We start from the raw sequence: 22,953 nt of genomic DNA, 5'->3' as shown, positions 1-22,953 counted from the left end.
TAATTGTCCTCAATAAAAAATAAAAAAAAAAAAAAAAAAAAAAAAAAAAAATATCATAAATATGAGGTGTTGGCCTAAAAAACAGAAATTATGAACACTAATTATCAATAAACCAGAATATTGTCAGAGAAATTAGGTAATAAACCAGCAATTCTCACCAACAAATGAACAAAATAAGAGAAGAATTGCAAACACACACCCACTATATCACTCATGATTTTTAATACAGAAGTACTCAATCGGGCAAGATTATGCATTAGTTGGAATTCAGAAGAAATGGAAATGGAAATATGCAGACTGCTTACGCCCAACAAAAAATGTCAAAACACAGGAAAAACTAAGAACAATTTCCCAATGAACAAGAACAATTTCCTGATGTCACATTAACCACTTGCAAAAGTACAAACAACCACTATTTATAAGACCAACATTGCATGCAAGAACAAAGAGTCAAATTCAAATTCCAACATCACAGGTCCCCATAAAAAGCGTAAAGAAAGACACTAGTTCTTACATGCGAGCCATAATAATGGTAGAAAAGTTCATGTACACCACCAATCTTAAGACTCAAGAGACACTTGGATAACTTTGTAAATCCTGGCTGGCTGTCTTTCTAAAGTCACACTTCATTTCTTCCCCCGGAGCTTCACACCAAGAGCCCTCTCAAGCTTGCTTATTATTTGTTGATTAGGTATTGCTTTTCCAGACTCATACTCTTGTATTATCTGAGGCTTTTCATTAATCAACTGCATGAAACCACATTTTGTTAACAAACTCCCCAAGCTGAGAAGATTAAGATTTTTATGAACATGAGACAGATAAATACCTGAGCAAGTTGAGACTGGGTAAGTTTCTTGTCCATTCGAGCTTGCATGATGGCTTTTTTCAGTTCAGTGGGCACTCGTCCATCTAACAAGAAAAGGAAACTAGGGTTTTTCAGAATGCTTTCAATGCTCAGAAATAGCACATCTTGAAATAATTTTTTCCAATAGGAGAGTATATTGAAGTAGAAAAGGATATGTACAGCAAGTTATCTTTAAGATAGTGTAAGAGAAGGTAACAATACATGAACTGCATTAGGCACATGAATATATCATAATGATCATATCAACAACAATAGGTGACAACAGAATTGTCGCAAAATTTGAAAAGCAAAATCAACTTAAACATCATGATTGAAGGCTACGCTATTCATTCCAGAGATGGCTACTGAAAAGAAAAAAAATAGAATACAACAAAATTTTCAACTCCATTTAGCTTTCCTGCCTAAAAATTCAATGATAAGCAAAGATAGATTCACAAACTTCACCATATAAAATGAAAAGGAAATGGCAAAGAGAGAGAGAGAGAGAGAGAGAGAGAGAGAGAGAGAGAGAGAGAGAGAGAAGATAAGCTGAGATGCTTTAGCCTTTATGTTAAACCAGTTTAGTCAAAAGTGCAACGAAGCGCTTTCTTAAGCGCCGAAGCACGGAGCAACAAGTTGAGTAGCACCTTCAAATATCAAAAGCAAGGCCCATTCAATGAAGCAACGCTTTTGGCAATTAAGCGCACACCTCATATAAAGCAGAAAGAAGGAACGGCCCACTCATAGGGGTTTTCAGAAGTCCTAAAAAATAACACTTCTAGAGTCTTTTCACTTTCTTATGATGCTTCGGTGACAACTTTCACTTTTCAATTAAACTTGAACTCTTGGAGATCATTCTTCCAGCAGCCAGGTACATATATTTTAATGGCAATTCTTCTTTGTAAGTCTTTCTTCTTGTCAAACTCCATTTTCCATTACTGAATTCTTTTTGCTTTTGTTTCCCTAATTCTTCCTTCGATGAAGCAACCACTTAGTTTGCATTATCCACTTAAGCAATGGGTGCTACATCGGTTGAGTGCGCCTTGTGCTTTTAACTACCTTGTGTTAAACCCAAGGAAAGGTGATGACAGAAAGGTTAAACCCTGTTATTGAACAAATCAACCATCTCATTCTTCCAATCAATGGCTTGATTAGTATGCAAAATTATTTTACATTGGCTTTGCTCACACATAGCAAAACAAAAATAGAAAACCATAAGCACACATGAGCAATACTATGAGACCGAGATGTATGGAAAAAGGGTTCTTTCACTGCAAAGGTACGATTACTACAATTCCTATTCATCCATCATATGATTGGTCAATCAAATACATGGCCCAACTACACTATGAACAAAAGAGAAGCCACAGAAAATCATTCTCATCGTGCATATACCTGATGAAATTACAAGAAAAAAAAAAAACTCACGAGTTAGATTCTCTGTTTCTTCATCAAGCTTCCTCGTGTTTAAGGTAGTGCTGCTAGAGGCGGCCTTGTTTGTACCAGCATTGGCTGCAGGTGACATTGAAATACAAAGACTTGTAAAAAAAGTATCAATCAATTACATGACACATACCACCTCCTTTCTACCAGCTTCAGCTATTATTCAAGGTCCCAGAACAAATAAATCCATAAAAACTTACCGTAATAAGGAATATATGAATAGCTGTTCATTTTAGTTTCTCTACTTGTATAATAGTGATCAATGTCAAAATAATGTGTAAACAATCTGACCACTGAATGCTATGACTAGTTACACGAAATCTAGTTATGGTTGAATAGTATTAATTAAAATAGTTTGAAAACGAAAAAACAAATATCAGAGTAAGAAACCCTAATCCCTTAAAACCACAAACGGAAAAGAAGAACCTTATTCCCTTAGCAACAACTGACCGTTTATAGATCCGAAACCTTAATTCGCTTTCCAATGAATAAAAAAGAACCTAGCACTAGCATCAAAATCATAAAAGTAATGTCAACAAAGAAATCATCGATTCGATTGATCAATAGAAGTAAGCTAAAAAAAATAAGTTAAGAAATCTGAAATAAAAAAAGAAAAGTAAAATCTGAAATAAAAAAAAGAAAAGTAAAATCTGAAATTTGAAAAAAAAAAAAAAAAAAAAAAAAAAAAAAAAGCAAAAGGTATACATTTTTTCAGAGTTTCGATCTCGGCACCGGCGCGGCGGGCAGCGTTAACGACCTTCTCGTCCTTCTTAGCGGCGGCTGTAGGAGCCTTCTTGCGGATAACTACTGGTTCCCAGTCCTGTGAGATTGGTCCAACTCCAGACATCTTTCTCTAACAATTTTCTCTTTTTTCCCTCTTTGATTTAAGATAGCTTGTATCTTAGGATAAATAATGCGCTCTCTCCTCTCTCTCCTGTCCGCTTTATATATGGTGCAAAAATAGCAGAATATAATCACTGAATGACGTGGCACGATAACCCCTACCCTAACCCTTCCGGTCAGGTACTTGGGCCTTGGGCTGGTTTGTTTATAGCTTTCAGCTTTGGGCTTGTTCACCTAAACTAACGTCATAAATCAAATTTCTAGTGTTGAGAAATTTATAAAACTAGCATTTACGAATTTAGTTTTTTTTATATACGTTGAACGTTTTTATTACTCGGTTATTATTATTTTCATGATATTAAATATTGATTATAATTATTTTTTTTGGTGCTAACAAGAGCGAGACCTAACAAGGACAACGTCGAATAGAGGCTAGGCCTCTACAATCATACGCCAGCCAATCACCAAGACCTGGAGGAGGATCATCCGGCACTTGGAAACCCAAGGACAAAGAAGAAGCATACGAGGCAAGCCAGTCTGCGCAATAGTTAGCCTCACGAACCACATGCGAGATACTAAAGTACGGATGATTATGAAGCAGGAGAGAGATATTCCTTACCAAAGCTCGACCTGAACCAACGCCAGCCACCGAAACCAACACCATACTGACAGCCAAAAGATTATCACTCTCAATGAGAATATGCGAAAAACCATAAGAAATGGCCAATCTAATACCTGCAGGAATAGCCCATAGTTCGGCCCCCAACCCAAACGTGACTCTTATATGAAAAGCAAAACCTGTTTTCCAATGGCCCAAACAATCACGAATAAGGCCACCACCATAAGCTGACCCCCTTGCACAGGTAAAGCACCATCGGTGTTAAGCTTAAAGTAGGAGGCTCAAGGAGGGGACAGGCTAATCCACCAGTCACAACGAGCCAAAGAAGGCTGATCCAAAGAGAGCCTAGTGTCCAGCGTAACACAAGAAGAGGCTAAGCTCTTAGCACTCAAGAGGATAGCAAAAACATCTCGACCTGCAGAACTAAAAATAATGGCATTTCTGTTCTTCCAAATCAACCAGCCAGTGATACTAAAAAGAATTGACCAAGGAACGTCCATAACACTAAAATCCAAAGAAGATAAATTCCAACTGACCCAATCTTGCACAGACCAAAATTCTTAGAAAAAAGAAGGCCAATACTGCCGCGGTATAACACAATGCCAAATTCCAGCAGCATGCAAGCAATCCCTCACAGCATGAAGGGAGGATTCCTCAGTAATGGAACACAAGGCACAAAGGCTGGAAGTGGACAAATGCCTACGACGACGCTCAAGATTAGTGAGAAGCCGATCATCAGAAAGAATCCAGAGAAAAACGCGAACCCTTTAGGGACCAGGCCATTTCCACACCAGCTTCCAAATAAAGTCAGAAGAAACAGAAGGAGAAGATGCTAACAAATCATAAGCAGACTTAATAGTAAAGCGCCCTAAGGAAGAAAGACCCTAATACGGCTCATCAGGGCCCATCTCCGACGAAGGAGGCAGAACGGCAGCAATGCGAGCTAGAATATCAGGAGGCAGAAGAGAGCATAAGATTGTCCAATTCCAATTGCCATCAAAGCCTACATATTTGTTGATAGTCTCTCTAATCATTGAGCATGAAACAACAGAAAGAGCAATAGAGTTCAATCTCAGACCTGCCTCTAACCAAAAATCTTGCCAAAACAGAACAAATTGACCATTACCCACCGTCCAATCCCTTTACAAATAAAAGAAGACGAGGGGCGATCAAAAGCGGCACTATCCAAGGAATTATCCAACTTATATTTCGAACAAAAAACCCGAACCCAAAGAGCATCCTTGTCAGAAATAAGACCCCAAGCCAATTTAATAAAGAAAGCTTGATTAAGCATAGCTAGATTCATAAAACCCAGCCCACCCGCAAGCTTAGCAAGCAAGATTTGATGCCAAGTAACTAAAGAAAGCTTGCGAGAAGTATTATTGGAGCCCCAAGAAAAACTCCGACAGCTTTATTCAATTTTATCACAAAGAGATAGAGGGAGCTGAGTAGTCTGCATAAAGTATATAGGCAAAGCCGCAATGACCGATTGAGCTAAGGTAATGCGGCCTGCCATCGAAAGCTGAGAAGCACTGCAACCAAAAAGCTTATGAGAGACAGTATAGAATATGCTGGTAGGTGCCTGTAGTAACCCGATTATGGAGAAGAGGCATACCTAAGTACTTACCAAAGTCAATCACTTCCTTATATCCCAAGGAGGATCATAGGAGACGATGCATAGGTGAAGCAACACTTTTGGAAAAATAAACTGTGGTTTTAGAAGCATTAACTCTTTGACCCGAGCATGCGCAAAAATCCTCAAGCACGCCCTTGATATTAGCAACCTGATTCTCAGTAACTTCAGCAAATAAGAACAAATCATCAGCCAAAAAGAGGTGAGTAAGCAAAGGACCCTCTATTCAAAGAAATAGGCTTTCATTTTGCCTTGATCCATAGTAAGTGAAATAAGATGAGCTAATCTTTCCATGCAAATAACAAATAGAAAAGGAGACAAAGAGTCCCCTTGCTTCAGCCCACGAGAAGGAAGAAAGGTTTCCTTACATTCTCCATTCTAGAGAATATGCATAGAGGACAAAGAGACACAATTCATAATAATATTAGTAAGGCCTTCAGGAATCCCCAAGTCCATTAATGAGTCCCTAAGGAAAGACCAACGAATATGATCATAAGCTTTTTCTAAATCCACTTTGATAGCCATGAAACCCTTCCGCCTTGTCTTACGCCGCATCGAATGGATAAGCTCCTGAGCCACAATAATATTATCAATAATCTTACGGCCAGGCACAAAACTAGTTTGAGTAGGTCCAATAACCGTGGGAAGAAAACTCTTGAAACGATTCACAATGACTTTAGTAACCAATTTATAAACCACTGAACATAAGCTTATAGGACGAAATTGAGAGATATTAACTAGATTAGCTAACTTAGGAATCAGAACAGTGCTAGTAGCATTCATCAAAGAATCAATACAACCTCCTACAAGAACTTTGCGCACCTCCCTAAAGACAGTAGACGAAATATGGGGCCAAAATTTCTAAAAAAAGCCTGTATTGAGCCCGTCTGGGCCTGGGCTTCCCAAGGCTTCAACTAATAATTTTGAGAATTTAATTAATTATATTGAAGTAAGAAATTAAGTATTTTTTTATTTTATATTTATAATTTATTATAAATGACTGTTTATTTATTTGAAATATTAATATATTACTTATTCAGTTTAGTATATTCCAAGTGTATAGATGTCCTACTTTTTCAAAAATTATTGTATCTTGTACGTTTTTGTATCTCATGTACCGTGTCTGTGCAATGTAACTCATAGTATATGAGACTACTCCATACATTAAGCTAATCTTCCAAAGTTTTTTTTTTTAAATTTGCTTTTGTGTCATTGAATAGTAAATTAATTTTTTTTTAATTTTATGTTTATAATTTATTATAAATGATTGCTTATTTATTTAAAAGATTAATGTATTATTTATTTAGTTTAGTCCATCATAAGCGTGTGGATGTTCTATCTTTTTTAAAAATTATTATATCTCGTATATTCCTGTATCTCGTGTCCCATATGTGTGCAACCTAGCTCCTGGTATATGAGTACCAATAAAAAATGAAGGTTTTTTTTTAAAAATTTGTTTCTGTGTCATTGAAATAAGAAATTAAGTATTTTTTATGTTCATGATTTATTAATAAATAATTATTTATTTAGTGAAATATTAATGTATTACTTGTTTAGTGTAGTGTGTTCTAAGCGTGGGGATGTCCTACTTTTTTAAAAATTATCGTATCTCATACATTTCCACATCTCATATCCCATGTTCGTGCAACCTAGCTCCTGGTATATGAAACTATTCCATATATCAAGCTAATCAACAAAGATTTTTTTTATTACCAATAAAAAAAATGAAGTTTTTTTTTTTTAATTTATTTTTGTGCCGTTGAAATAAGAAATTAAATATTTTTTTTCTTTTTCTGATTTATTATAAATGATTATTTATTTATTTATTTGAAATATTAATGTATTACTTATTTAGCGTAGTGTATCCTAAGCATTTGGATGTCCTATTTTTTAAAAAATTGTCATATTCGCACGCTCCTATATCTCGTGTTGCGTGTCCTGTAATCTAGCTCCTGGTATATGAAACTACTACATATACCAATCTAATCAATTGAGATTTTTTTTATTACCAATAAAAAATTTATTTTTTTAAATTTATTTTTTTGTCATTGAAATAAGAAATTAAGTTTTTTTTTTAATTTTATGTTTATAATTTATTATAAATGATTATTTATTTATTTCAAATATTAATGTATTATTTATTTAATGTAGTAGTGTCCTAAGCATATGGATATCCCACTTTTAAAAATTATCGTATCCGTATATATGTTCTTTTATCTTGTGTCCTGTGTTTGTGCAACCTAACTTCTCGTATATGAGACTACTCCATAAACCAGGCTAATCAACCGAGGTTTTTTTTATTACCAATAAAAAATAATTTTTTAAAATTTATGTTTGTGTCATCGAAATAAGAAATTAAGTTTTTTTTTTTAATTTTATGTTTATAATTTATTATAAATGATTGTTTATTTATTTGAAATATTAATGTATTACTTATTTAGTGTAATATGTCCTAAGCATATGGATATTCTACTTTTAAAAATTGTCATATCCCTACATTCCTGTATCTTGTGTTTCGTGTTCGTGCAACCTACTTCCTGGTATATGAGACTACTCAAAAATTTATCAATCTAATCAACTAAGGTTTTTTTTTATTACCAATAAAAATGAAGTGTTTTTTTAAAATTTATTTTTGTGTCATTAAAATAAAAAATTAATTTTTTTATTTTATGTTTATAATTTAATATAATGATTGTTTATTTATTTGAAATATTAATGTATTACTTATTTAATGTTGTGTGTCCTAAGCATATTGATATCCTACTTTTAAAAAATTATTGTATCCATACTTTTCCATATATTGTATCCCGTATTCGTGCAACCTACCTTCTGGTATATGAGACTACTCCATACATCAAGCTAATCAACCAATGTTTTTTTTTATTACCAATAAAAATGAAGTGTTTTTTTTTAAATTTTTTCTTGTGTCATTGAGATAAGAAATTAAGTTTTTTTATTTATTTTATGTTTATAATTTATTATAAATGATTGTTTATTTATTTGAAATATTAATGTATTACTTATTTAATGTAGTGTATCCTAAGCATATGAATATCCTACTTTTGAAAATTTATCTTATCCATAAGTTCCTATATCTTGTGTCCCGTGTTTGTGCAATCTACTTCCTAGTATATAAGACTACTCAATACATCAATCTAATCAACTAAAATTTTTTTTATTACTAATAAAAAATAAATAATTTTTTTTAAATTTGTTTTTGTGTAATTAAAATAAGAAATCAATTTTTTTTTATTTTATGTTTATAATTTATTATAATGATAGTTTTTTCTTTGAAATATTAATGTATTACTTTTAGTGTAGTGTGTCCTAAGCATATGGATATCATACTTGTTAAAAATTGTCATATCTGTATGTTCCTATATCTTGTGTCCCGTGTTCATGCAACCTACTTCCTAGTATATGAAACTACTCAATACATCAATCTAATCGACTAAGATTTTTTTTACTGTGTTTTTACAAGCTTTGGTGTTTTCAATCAATAGGTAAGTGGTAATTGGATTTGTTGTTTGCTTTTGGTTCCTTCAATTATTAATTGGTAATTTCATTTTTAATTTTTTTTATGCAGATGAAAAATATTGAAATATCTACGCGAGAAATACTCATCGTCGTCATGTAGATTATTCAGCTATGAGAAACTTTATTTGGCCACTTCTAATTTTTCATGTCTGGTTTGTTTTCTCCATCATTAATTTTCACCTAGCTACATTCTTATTTCTTTTCCTTATTTGCTATTGGATTATATTTTCCAGAAATTATGGAAAGCAAAGGTGGTAATATTCATGTTTACAAAGGTTGCCTTCTCATGGTAAGGAAATGGTCGTGAATATCTTGAAGCCAGCCATCAGAATATAGTTAAAAGAGTTTGTTGCGGATATCAAGATCATAACTACTTTGCATCACAAAAACATTATCTCCCACTTTGGGTTCTAAAGGAAGTCTAGAATAAAATTTTCATGATACAGATTCTTTTTGCCTGAGATTTCATGAAAATTGTACATTTTACTGTTTAAGAGATTCTTAATTTCTATATGCTCCTTTCTTATGAAGATAACAAGAAGGATGAGAATGCTTTACCAAAATTAAAATACAATAATAATTTTGAGCGAAACTTATATATATATTACTCTATTTATTTTTATTTGTTTTGCATTGTACGAATTTTTAGACTCTTACTGCACCTTTCAAATAAAGCATGATGTGAACGGATCATGCCGTAAACCATGAAATTGAATATATATATATATATATATATAGCCTCAACAATATTTATTGTTTATTGTTTATCGGCCTTTGTTCTTCTAGGGGGAGACATAGGATTAGATCATTCTTATTTGCAAGCCCGGGGGCTTTATAGTTCTTTTAATTCCAAATTCATTTGTCTTTTCTTCTTTAATGAATGCTATTTTTAAGATTATCCATTTTTTTATGATATTGAAATTAATATTTTTTTTAAATTAGATAGGATTAATTGAAGTTTATAATTATTTTAAATAAATCAACAATATTATAATTTTCATATAAAACAACAACGAATAAAGCAAAAAATAAATCTAATAATTTATAAACATAAATCATTTTTGCGCGGGCTCTAGTTAATTTACGAAAAGAAAGCAATAAGCTACATCATAAACTACACTTACAAATTAATTTATACTTTACAAATTAACTACAATTACAAACAATACACTACATTACAACGCAAAAATTACTTACATTGCACTACAATTACCCAAAAAAAATTCTAATGATTTTAAATGATTTTAAAATTCTAATGGCATTCAATCTAGATTTTTTTAGAGTCTATTAAAATTTTGTGGTATTCAATTCATATCCTTATAAAATCCATAAAAATCTGATGGTATTCAATTATGATTTTTCAAAAGTCCATACAAATTTGATGGTATACAAAAGATTGCTGATTCGAAAGGATTCTATAAAATTATTGATTTCGTTGGATTTTAGAGTGTTATGTATGAATAAAAGAGTCATTCACAAATCCATCCTCTAACCCAAAGATTTCAAAAATCTTTTTAAAATTTAACAGACTCTTGATTCAATACACTCCTTAATAGAACGAAAGCGGAGCGGATACCTACAAATTTTAAACTACCTGTATAAGTATCCATTTAAAATTTTACTATTTGTATCCGTTTTAAACCCATTTAATACCTATTTAAGTACCCATATTCGAACCCGTTTAAATATTTACTACCTATATCCGTCCAAAAACCCGTTGAAAGTACCTCTTGAACGAGTAGGGTACCCGTGAATCTTTAATTATCCAAATTTTGAACTTATTTTAATACATTTTTTACTAATAACGAATAAGGTACCTACTACCTAACCCGTTTAATATAACGGTCAATGGGAGCGAGATGGCCGCCGCCGGCGATGGCTATTGCACGGCTTTCACTATCGGTGGCAATAGCTTTTAACGAAAAAAATAATGATTTTAGAGAAGATGACGCATTTTGCTTTTTAATCCCTCATTGTTTTTCAATTTTTCATTTGACTCTAAAACCTGTTAATTTGTTTAATTAGGTCCTGGAATTAATTTTAATTGGATGTATAAAAATCATTGTGATTCTATCAAAGTCAATCAAAATCTATAAAAAAAAGTACCACAAATTCCATAAAACTCTATGTAGAATTCTAGTAGAATCTGTGGAAATCTTAGGAAATCCTTCAATTTCGTCAAACTAAATAGTTCTTTTAAAATCTAACACAATTCTAAACCAATATGCCCCCTAATTGACAGAAATAAAGAAAAGAAAAAGAGAAACAACAACAACATAAACTCAAAAACAATTAATTTACACAGATTACACAGCAACTACAAAGAAAAAAAAAATCAAAACCATATTTATCTATAACTGACAGATTAATCAAAACAAAAGAAAAAACATCAACACAAACCATTCACAAAGTCAAAAATTCCCATCAATATAAAGATGCTGCAAAGCAAAAAAAAAAAAAAAAAAAAAAAAAAAAAAAAAAAAGAAGAAGCTAAAATTTGCAATATACGGCTAACTAGACGAAACAAAATAAAGAAAATGAAAAAAAAAAAAAAAAGCAAATTGTAGAATTGATTTGTAGGGCGAGATCGACGGCGCTAACGACTTCTCAAACTACATGCGCGGAAAAGTAAAGGGAGAACAAGAATGGGGAGACAGAGAGCAGGGCAGAGGAAGAGAGCGCGAGAGGAAGGCGACTAAATTGCATAAAAAATTAGCAACCACCTATATTGATCACTAAATGCTACATATCGATCGTTATTTTAATTGTCTGTGTCATTAAAAATCCATTATTTAACAAATTGATCACTAATTTGTTGCTAACACAAATTAAAATTTTAGTCATCAATGTCGTTAGAGATATGTCGATATTCGGTCTCTAATAGTTTCCGCTTAAAGTTAGGCGCCACATTCAGCGACTGAAGCTTAGTCGGATGCTAAATAGTCACCAAAGCCATCGCTAATTAATCGCTATTTGGTATCTAATTATGGCGCCAATTCTTGGCGGCAAGAAGAGCAACAGATATTGTGTCCATCACTAAAGTGGTCGCAAGCTGTCGCTAAATTGGTCGTTAACTGTCACGACCCATTTCCGTGGGCCGGATCGACACTAGGGCCCAGGTAAGCTTAAGGCCTCTGAGGCCCGTAGTAAGCCTAAATTATTAAATCTCATATCCTATTCATAATTATGGATTCAGGCCCATTAACTTATTTCACATATATATCCAAAATACAGTTCATATATTTAAGATGGACTTTTATTATTTATTTACAACCCAACTGGAATATAATTGTGGAACTTTACCTTTATAATTACATCGTTATTTCTATCTTTAACAGTCTTCTGTAATAAGTGTCTCAACTCTATAGGGCTTTCCTTTCTTTCTATTACCTGGAAAAATAGGTAGGCAGGGGTGAGCGCCAAACTCAATGAGTAGGGTTAGATAACCCTCCCACCCCACACAATCACACAGATGCTAAAAATATTTTTATTTGGTTACTGATTAATTTTATGATCATGCAGTTTGTCATACAAATGACAATACAACAGCAATCGCAATTATTATCACCTTCATATAATCACATCACGTGGAAATTAGTCAGTGGAGTCACTGAAACCCCCGATGAGCCGTCCTCCCACATGGCCCATCCTCTCACGTGTGCACCAGGGAGCCAATCCCCCATTCTGGCCGACCGGTCTAATCCTCACTTGACCAGCCCTCTCATTGTTTTTCCATTCTCTCTTTTCTTTTCTTTTTTTTTTTTATACCAACAGGAGGCAACCCAGTCGTCTCCATCAAATCTAGATCAGACGCTCACAACAGGAGGCCACCCTACGGGCTGCGATCAAACCTAGATTATCCGGTGCGCCCAAATAAAGAATTCAACCTGTGGTTAATAGTAACGGTAACAGTAGGTGCACACGGGGGCGCCGATCTCCCATTTACCTGGCTAACAGTTATCAATATCAGGATCCATATAACAGTAACAGTCTCACAAACCCATGGTGACCCACTTCATCCCAATTCCATACAAACAAGGCACAACAATATCACATTCACAGATAATCAAGCAATATTTAATATCAACAAATAGTGCATCACAATATAGCAATAATGCATGATAACATTTAGCCGTGAATGCATGAATGCAGGCGGATGAGGCGAATTATCTAACACTACTCACAGTTCTTTATTGTCCTCTAAAAGGACTGCCTTTCTAGCCACATGTTTCCAGCCTTTTTCCTCGCATTTCGGAATTTTATAAACCTTTAACATAAACAATAAAATTCTAAGTAAGAATTTTAATTCGAAAGATTATATTAAATATTCGTTCATTAGTTTTGGTTATCAGTTATTTAATTCACTTATTAATTTAAACTATATATTGATTTATACATATATACTGGGTTTCTTATTAATTTATTCTAATTTATCGCCTTTGTTCTGATAATACTAATCAAAATATTAATATTTCTAATCATAATAATAATGATAATGATATAAAGAATGACTATACGATTGTTCATACGATATTCAGAACGATAATAATTATAGCCGGATTTAATTTATTAAACTATATAGAACTTTGTTACTCTTGTTTATTTATTTCTTTGTTTATACCTTTCAGATAAGTATCGTTAGTAAATTAATGTTCCATAATGAAACGAACGCATTAGCCATGATCTTCATTATACCAATGATTTGAGGAATCGTTTCTATTTATTAATATAACTAGAATGGTTCTTATACCACCGATGTATTATGATTATTAATTTCCCTTTTATAATGTAATTAATCATAATTAACGGTATTTACAGATTAATTAGGTTGATAATTTGAAACTTAAGCATTTTTATTTTCTGTAACTACCTTGAAGTCCGATTCTATAATCGATGTTCATAAATTTCCAATTTGCCCTAATCCAATTAATCTTATAGTCAATTAATTAATTATTTCAAGTTTTGAAATTTATACCGAAAACAAGCAACTAGGCCTTACAATGTACTGATCAAAAATCGGATTTGATTTTCGTGATCCACGCGAAGAGGGGATCATTCTGCCTATCCGAGTCCTCGCAGGAGTTTCACCGGAGCCTCGCCGGACCGCCGCCGCCGCCGCCGTGTACGGTGGCCGAAAAAGTGAAACCGCCCAAAAAATTGTAAGGTCACCACCACCCGACTCCAATTTTCGTGAGGAATCCAAATCTGCTATCACTTTGTTGAGCCAGTGCCTCGTTTGGCCGGATCTAGATCCACAGCCACCTTCAAGCCGCCGTCCATGGTGGTTTATCAAAACTCAAGCAACATCACAAATTAATGGAGGGGAAGGGTTCATATGTAGGAGAGGAGTCGTTTGAGACCAACCCCAGCACTAGAAGTCGACGGAATTAATGAGATTTCGCCGGAAAACTTCATCACGCAGTGGACAGCCTTCCAATCGCGATCTCTCTTAATTCCAGGCCTTATCACGTGAACCAAGACCATAGAAGAGTTCATCTCGACGAGAGAAGCAAGATGGAGTGCTTGGGTGTCGACTTCCATGGCCGGTGGACGGAGATCGTAGTGAGCAAGAGAGGAGAGGCTGTCGCGCGAGGAAGAAGAAGGAGAGAAAGGAAGGAGAGAAAGGAAAGAAAAAAAAGAAAAGAAAGGAAGGAAAGTGGGCTGGGCCATTCCAGTTCGATTCGAACCGGTTTGGTCCGATTTAGCGATTTTGTCTCTTTTTGTTCGATTTTCAAGTTTTTTCATTCGGTTTTTAGAATATTTCGTGCGGTTAAATTGATTTTCAGGCCCGGTTCGATTTATTTTAATTATTTAGTTCGGTTCCATAATATTTTCTCCATTTACTCAATATTAATAAAAGATGAACAATTATAATATTTGATTTTTGGATAATTAATTTATATAAAATAATTACATACATGTACATACATTTATAATCGATTAAGAATTAGTATTCCACGATCGAACATTTCGGATAATTAGTTTTTGGGCTTGGGCCTAATTCGAACATCTTTAGGCTCAAATTGAGACTGTATTCCAATTGCGGCCCACATGGCCAAAATTTTTTATTTTTGATTTAATAAAAATTCGAAAGTTTCGAAAATAAAAATTCGGGGTATTTCATTAACACACTAAAGCATTCATGATTTTATTCGGTCGCTATCTGTCGTTATTTTGTCGCTAATGGTGACGAATAATCATCTGTTGCTAATTTCGATTGCTAAAACGCTTTTTTTTTTTTTTTTTAGTGATATAATATATGACTTTTACTAAAATACATAATTTAAAAATTCTATATAGATACAGAAACTCCATTTGCATGCCATTTGAACATGCTAACTTGCTAAGCAAATCATAAGATTATATATTTTTTTTCTTTTTTAATTTTCTTTTTTTAAGCTTTTAGAAAATATTTTTTTCCTCCTAAAATGCAATGAACTTTTCTAAGATCATATATATATATATATATATATATATTTTTTTTTTTTTGCATAACACTAATTTAATATGAGATGTTTCAATTAATTGCATGTGAAAGTGGATGATTAAAATATGATTTTAATATAAATAATGGAATACTTGAAATTTTTTTAAATACAATAAATAACATTTTAAAATTTTTATTTTTATAAAAATCTATAAATGATCTTAATGCATATTAAAAAATGTATAGGTATGGGTTATATAATTTATGATTAATTCTAATAAATAAATTTTGAAGTTATATTTTTAAAGCAATTGATTATGGCTTTTATGAATTTTACAATAAAAGTTTAAAAAGCACAAATATTAAATTTTGAAAAATTAAGGTTAGCGTTGTAAATTCGATTATCAATCATTATATTTTAAATTCGTATTCGGATAATGCAATTATTATTGATGTGTTCGATTAATCCTATTATTGTTTTGAAATCTAATAGATGATAAACTTGTTTTTATATAGAGTTAAGCTTATAATAGATAAATTCAAAAAATTAGGTTTTAAGTTGTTTTTCATAGATCACAAATAAAGTTCAAATTAAACAATTAGAATTACATAAATTAAAAAATAATTTTATGAAAAGAAATTGAGTCATGGGTATATTATAACTAATAATGAAGGAGTATGTACAAATTAAATTACAAATGATTATATTAGGAACAGCAACACAATAAACTTAAAATATTATTTACATAGTGATCTTATAATGACAATATATTTTTTTATTTCATCTTAGAAGGTAAATATCAGTTCAATAACTTTTTAAAATTTAATAAACATTTATTTTAATTATTTATGAAAAGAATATTTGATATTTTTGTTGTTGATGAACTTCTTGTATGTCTTTTAGATGGCTAGAACAAGTTTTTTATTATAATAATAAATATATTTAGCCAAATACACAAATTGCCCCCTAAATTTAAAAAAAAAAAAAACCTACGACACCCTCATCTTTGCGAGAAATCAACTATGCACCTAAAGTTCAAATTTTTATACAAGTTTAGCACCTTTCCGGGCAGTGTCAAGCACGTGAATTATACGGTCACTTACTAGGATAAGTAATTACAAATGGAGCCCATTTTAATTGCCACATTGGCAATTTTGAAGAAAATTTTTTTAAGCTGTCGTTTTGTTAAAAAAAGACTCTTCATCTTTACCATATTTAGATTTGAAATTAACAGGAAGAACTCTTCATCTTTACCCATATTGAGATTGCAGATTAACAGGGAGTGTATGGGCATAATCATTCTTTTTGAATTCGAGTAAGCAATCAGCACGATCTTTGCTATACTGATCTATTTGTGGAAGCCATTTTTGGTGGTGTAGAGAAACAGAGATAAAGTCTTGATAACATATTATGATTCTCTAATTAGTTTTCTTTTGATTTCTAAAATATCTTAGATTTCGCGAAAGTATTTTGTTTGTCATGCTTGTGCTCTTTTATTAAAATTTTTGTATTGGCATTGTATTGCTCATTATGAGTTATTTAGAATTATTTTAAGTTTCTCGTTTTCTTGGTGCTTTATTCAACTAATAGTAATATATTCAATTTGGGGTTTTAGAGTTCTTAAAAGAGGAGATGGGTTTAAGGCTACCCATTCTTAGACTTTGAGTGATTTTATTATGGTGTTTTTGACCTTGCTATTGATTATACCTTTATATTTTGGTTGGTTTTTGCATTTGTTCCATTGAAGTTTTTGAGTTTCTTTGGTCTCTATATGTCAAGTTCTGTGGTGGGTTTTTTGGGTACAAAATAATGATATGTGATTACAATTAGTAGAAAGAGTTGAAAGAAATATATTCCCATATGATATCATTTTGTTTGAGCATAAATCTTCCAGTTTGCATGTGAAAGTTTGATGTTGATAGATGGTGATGACGATGGTTGTTTAGGATCTATAATTGTAACTATAGAGGAGGTGGAGGTGGCGATGGTGATGAGAATGTCGGCAGGAGATGGATCCCATACGGGGAATTGGTGGTGGTGCATGAGGGAGCAGGGACCATATCAAGCTGATAGGGTTTTTACTTCTAAGGTGTTAATGACATTTGAGTTTTTATTTTGTGTACATAAGAGTGAGGTTTTTTAAAGGTTTGATGTCATGATTGACTAAAATTTTCCATGTTGGCATTTGTACTTTAACTTCACACTCCAATTCACAATTGTATCTACACTCTCATCTGCCAATGTGGAGAGGTGATAAACTGGTGTAAAAATTTAAACTTTACGTGCATAATTGTGTCCCTGCAAAGTTGAGGATGTCGTAAGATTTTCTTTTTTCTTTTTAAGTTGAGAGGGCAATTTATGTATTTTGCCAAATATATTTAAATAATACATGAATAAGGAATTGCATGTTTTATAAGTAGTAAATTATTAGGTATTTTAAAATCTAATGATCCACATTTAGGCGGTTTAAATCTAATATAGAATAACTATTTCTCTATTTATACATAATTTCTCATTTCTGTTCAATAGTTTTACCCATAATATATTTAGGTTTATAAAAAATATATAAGAAAATAAAATATAATAAATCATTTGAATCTGAGATGTGTATTTTAAATATAAGCAGGTCATCAATGTAGATATTGTCCCAGTTCTTACTACATTGGACCCAAAGAATAACTCCATAGTCTGTATCATGGAATCCAATTTGAATGGGAGAGGTAAGAAGAGTTCTCTTTCTATTCAGCCTGTTATTGAGAACGGTATCGCTAAGATGGACACTACTTTTGATAAAGGCAGGCCTCCTGATCCTGGGGATCCCTTTGTTGAACTTTCTACTCACACTCACCCTAATTTTTCATAATAGTTCAAAGATTATTAGTGATGAGTTTAGTCAGTAGGGCTCGGATGAGTCAGAAGAGGAGATGGGGGAAGTAGATTCTAGCTTTCAGACTAAAGATGAAGAAGAGGAGGATGATGACGTCCTCTTTGAAAAAGAAACCCGTTATCTATACTTACAGGATTGAGAATGACTTCATTGATCTTTTTGTTTATGGTGTGTTTGTTACTACTCTTTCTTTTTATTATGTCTATTATGTCATGGAACTGCTAAGGAGTGGGAAACTCTTTTTTCTTAAGAACTCTCAAGCTCCTTTTACAAACTCACAGGCCTTTCATTCTAGTACTAGTGGAACCATGGGTAAGTGGAGATAGAGCAGACAAGACCATTAAGGAGATTGGGTATAATTTTTCCCATAGAGTTAAGGCTAATGGATTATCAGGAGGAATCTGGATTTGTTGGAATGACAATTGGCAAGTTCATATCCTTGGCAATAGCTCCCAATGGATCCATTTTCGTGTTAGTGTGACAGGTAAGGTGCTCATGGAAGTCACATCAATTTATGCGAGTCCTATAATTAATAAATGTAGAAAGTTATTGGAAGATCTCAACAAGTTAATTGCTTCTACCAATAATCCATGGTTATTTGTAGGAGATTTTAACGCCATCTTATCCAGGGAGGAGAGATTTGGAGGGTCAAGGTAGAGAGCTGGTGTGGATAAAAATTTTGCTCACTAGTTCACTCATTCATGGCTCACAGATATGGGTTACAAAGCTCTAGGTTTACATGAAAAGGGGGTAGTTTGTTGGAACGTCTAGATCATGCATTATGCAATGATCAATGGATTCTAACTTTTCCGAATTATGAAGTTATTCATCTAACTCGTTCGGCCTCGAATCATAATCCAATTCTGATTAAGACTGATGGGAAATCTCTTCCTCCTATTAGGAGGTTTCCTTTCAGATTCCTTGCTATATGGCTTACACATGAGAATTTTCAAGAGTTTATGAGGAGGGCTTAGGATTCTAATCTGTCTTTTTCCAACACTATTTAAGAGTTTACTGACAAGTTAATGGACTGGAACATGAATGTGTTTGGTAACGTTTTCCAGTAGAAGAAGAAGCTTATGGCCAGAATTGCAGGGATCCAAAGGGCACCCAATAACCACCCTAACTCCTCTCTCTCTCAACTTGAAGCTAGTCTAAAGTCTAAATTGGAAATGGTTATGTGTAAGGAGGAGATGATTTGGTTTCAACTGTGGTGACAGAAATACTACTTATTTCCATCTTCAAACAGTCAAAAGAAGGAATAAGAGCAAAATTTGCTCGCTAAAAAATGTTGATGGTGTTTTTATTGAGGATCTGAATATTTTAAAGCAAATGGCCATAGATTTCTTTTCTAAGCTTTATTCGGAGGAGGAGAACGTCCATCCTAGGCACCCACTTAAAAATTGTTTTCCTTATAGTGTTGCGACTGAGATGGAAATGCTTTCGTCTAACTTCAGTATTGAAGAAATTCATAAGGCTTTGTTTGAAATGAGACCATTGAAAGCGCCAGGTTTGGATGGGTTTCATGATGGGTTTTTCCAAAACCAATGAGACTTGTTGGGAAATCTATTTTGTAGGAAGCTTAAAATATTTTCAGAATGGGGTTTCAGATGATAAGGTGAATTTGACTCTTCTAGTTCTTATCCCGAAAGTCCCTAACCCTGTCATGCTGAACTAGTTGTTTATGTAACGTCTTTTACAAGATCCTCACAAAGACTTTAGCCAATATAATCAAGATAGTTCTGCTCAGATATCAGGCCTACTCAGACTAATTTCATCCCAGGTAGGCATATTACCGATAATATCGCCATTGCACAGGAAGTTATTCACTCCATGAGGAATAAGAGAACAGGAGGGGGTCCTCATGGCGATTAAGGTGGATTTGGAGAAAGCCTATGATCGCATTCGATGGGATTTTGTCTTTGACACGATGATGGAAATCAGGTTCCTTGAAATTTTTATTTCTACTATTATGAAATGTATCTCTTCTTCGATGCAGATTTCATGGAATGGAGAAACTACTAAAGCTTTTCATCCTTCGCGAGGACTAAAACAAGGGGATCCCCTTAGTCCATATCTGTTTATGATGTGTTTGGGACGCTTGTCCCATGGTATTTCTAATATGGTTGATCAGGGTAAATGAAAGCCTATTCAACTTTTGAGAAGGGGTCCTCGGCTTTTCCATCTTTTTTTTTACCAATGATCTCATTTTACTTGCTGAGGCTTCTATAGATCAAGTTGACACCATAAAAGGGGTCTTGGAGGATTTGTGTTCGTTCAGGGCAAAAGGTGAACGCTGTAAAAACTCAAGTCTATTTTTAAAAAAATGTTTCTAGCAATCTCAAGATTCATTTGAATAGGAACTTGGGATTTAAGGCTACGAATAATCTTAGTAAGTATCTAAGAGTTCCTCTTCTCCATGGTAGAGCGTCAATGGCCACTTACTCTTACATTTTGGAGAATGCTTACAAAAATCTCTTGGATTGGGATGTCTCTCACCTTTCGATGGCTGGGCGGATCACTTTAGTGGGCTCAGTTCTTGCTACTGTTCCTTAGTATGCCATGCAGACAGCAAGGCTCCATGTAAGTAGTTGTGTAATGAGGTTGAGAAAACTTGCAGAAAGTTCATTTGGGGGTCCTGTAATAATCAAAGCAAGATTTCTTTAGTGGCTTGGTCAAATGTTATTTTGCCTAAGAGCAGGGGTAGTTTGGGTTTGCGGGATCTCAACATGCTTAATGAGGCCTTCATAATGAAGTTGGCCTAGGGTATCAGGAGAAGCAGTGATGCTCTATGGGTTAAGGTATCATTTTCTAAATATTTTACTTCTCAAGACTTTGGTAGTAGAAAGTCAGTGAATAATGCTTCTGCTCTTTGGAAAGGCACCGTGGTTTCATGGCATCATGTAGAGACGTGTTCTAGCTTTTCCATCAACAATGGGAGGGCAAATAATTTTTGGTATGACAGATGGGTGATAGGGGTATTATTCTGGTAGAGGTGGCTACTGGTGAGGTCCCTATGCACTTGTTAAATGATAATGTTGTAGATTATATCTTTGAGAGTGGTACTTGAGACTGGGATAGATTCTCACACCTTTTGCTTGCTGCGATTCTCACTTGTATTGTTATGGTTTTACTTTCGGTCATAATCCTGGTGAAGATGAAGTTTTTTAGCGTCTCACTAGCTCCAGTCAGTTTTCTATCAGGTCAGCTTACAACTGGTTGGTTGGTAACTCCGGTGCAAATCCTCAGACGAAATTGGATGGTGTGTGGAGATGGAAGGGACCTCAACATATTAGAACTTTCTTATGACTCATGATGCACCAAAAGATCCTTACCAATGAGGAATGATAACACAGACATCTGGCGGTTACTGACTCGTGCATGTTGTGCTTGGGTATTAAGAAGTCTATCTTGCATATGATTCGTGACTGTTGTTGTGTTAAACTGGTTTGGTATGCTATTCAAGTCCTACTGTGGCAGAGTTTTTCAACCCAGATATTCCCCTCCAACAATGGTTAGGTAGGAACCTCAAATCCAAGCTGCTGCATGTTTCTAGTGTGGAGTGGTCGACTATTTTTAGCATATGTTGTTGGAAACTTTGGTTCCGAAGGAATAAATGGGTTTTTTGTGATGAATCTATCTCAGTTCAAGGTATTGTCAAAGATATTTCATGCTTTGCTAAGGAGGTAACAAGAGCTAGTATGGTGAATATAGAAGTAGGGCATGGAGATATGGCCAAACACTTGAATTGGATTGCTTGATCTCATCCTAATCACCCTTTTATGAAGCTTAACACAGATGCTTCAATTATGGGACAGATGGCTTGTAGAGGAGGTCTTTTTAGAGATAACATGTGGAGATGGATTGCAGGCTTTGTGTTAAAGATAGGGACGTGTTCTATACCCAATGCAGAACTTTGGTTGATCTTGGAAGGCTTGAGCATGGCAAAAAATTTGGAGGTGGAGTGTGATAACAGTGTGGTGGTTCAGTTTATTAATGGGCTAGTTGAAGTTGAGGGAGCTGCACTTCAACTAGTCATTGCCATTAGAAACTTGATTCAGTCAGATTGGGTGTGCAATGTGAAACATATCTACAGGGAAGCCAATTATAGTGCTGATTTGCTTAGCAAAATTGCAGCTGATTATGATAATTGGTACTCATGCCTTAAGGGATCCTCCTACAGGTCTCTCATCATGGCTGTTACATGATGCTACGGGGTGATGTATCCAAGGTTTTGTTGTTAGTTCTTTAAGCTTTTGCCCTCTTTTTATTACCAAAAAAAAAAAAAAAGTTAACTTATCTATCACTTCAAGCATTGTAATAGAAAATATCAAAGCACCACCACTATGATTAGGAAATTTAGGTTGTGTTTTTGTTGGGATTTTTTTGAAAAGAAATGGGTTTTGAAAAAATAGTGAAGGATTGATTTATGGGTTTAGTTGAATGAAGAGAGATTGTGATTTTAGTGGTGAATGAACAAAGAGAAAGGGAGATTGAGGCAGACATGGTTTTTGTGTAGTTGAAGTAGAGGATTCTAGAGAATGAGAATGACAAAAGTAAGAAAGTTTAAGGTTTTGAATTCAATTAAATGAGATTAGAATGTTCATTTCAAAGCATTTGCCATGTTGGCATGGTGGCATGTATTAAGTGTCAGTCCAACTAAGGTTTTAATTCAATTAAATGAGGTTAGGATGGTCATTTCAAAGCATTTGCCATGTT

General features: G+C 33.7%; 2 protein-coding genes across 2 annotated transcripts; both read right to left on the bottom strand.

The window, feature by feature from the left end:
* Window positions 1-355: 355 nt before the first annotated feature.
* Window positions 356-3,211, bottom strand: LOC105637022 (multiprotein-bridging factor 1a). Its single transcript, XM_012220423.3, has 4 exons — window positions 2,993-3,211; window positions 2,273-2,356; window positions 827-909; window positions 356-746 (listed from the first exon to the last, which is right to left on the bottom strand). Exons 1-4 carry the CDS (start codon window positions 3,132-3,134, stop codon window positions 627-629), a joined length of 429 nt encoding a protein of 142 aa, XP_012075813.1. The 5' UTR covers window positions 3,135-3,211; the 3' UTR covers window positions 356-626.
* A 325-nt stretch (window positions 3,212-3,536) lies between these two features.
* LOC105631124 (putative ribonuclease H protein At1g65750) lies at window positions 3,537-6,165 on the bottom strand. The gene is made up of 7 exons (XM_089724446.1): window positions 5,865-6,165; window positions 5,459-5,547; window positions 4,880-4,989; window positions 4,641-4,775; window positions 4,332-4,514; window positions 4,056-4,220; window positions 3,537-3,984 (listed from the first exon to the last, which is right to left on the bottom strand). Exons 1-7 carry the CDS (start codon window positions 6,163-6,165, stop codon window positions 3,537-3,539), a joined length of 1,431 nt encoding a protein of 476 aa, XP_089580572.1.
* Between the last annotated feature and the right edge of the window lie 16,788 nt (window positions 6,166-22,953).

This window comes from Jatropha curcas, chromosome 7 (genome assembly GCF_041381405.1).
Source record: "Jatropha curcas cultivar XTBG-Jc1 chromosome 7, XTBG_Jcur_1.0, whole genome shotgun sequence".
NCBI lineage: Eukaryota > Viridiplantae > Streptophyta > Magnoliopsida > Malpighiales > Euphorbiaceae > Jatropha > Jatropha curcas.
This window is presented reverse-complemented; position numbering and strand designations above follow the sequence as displayed.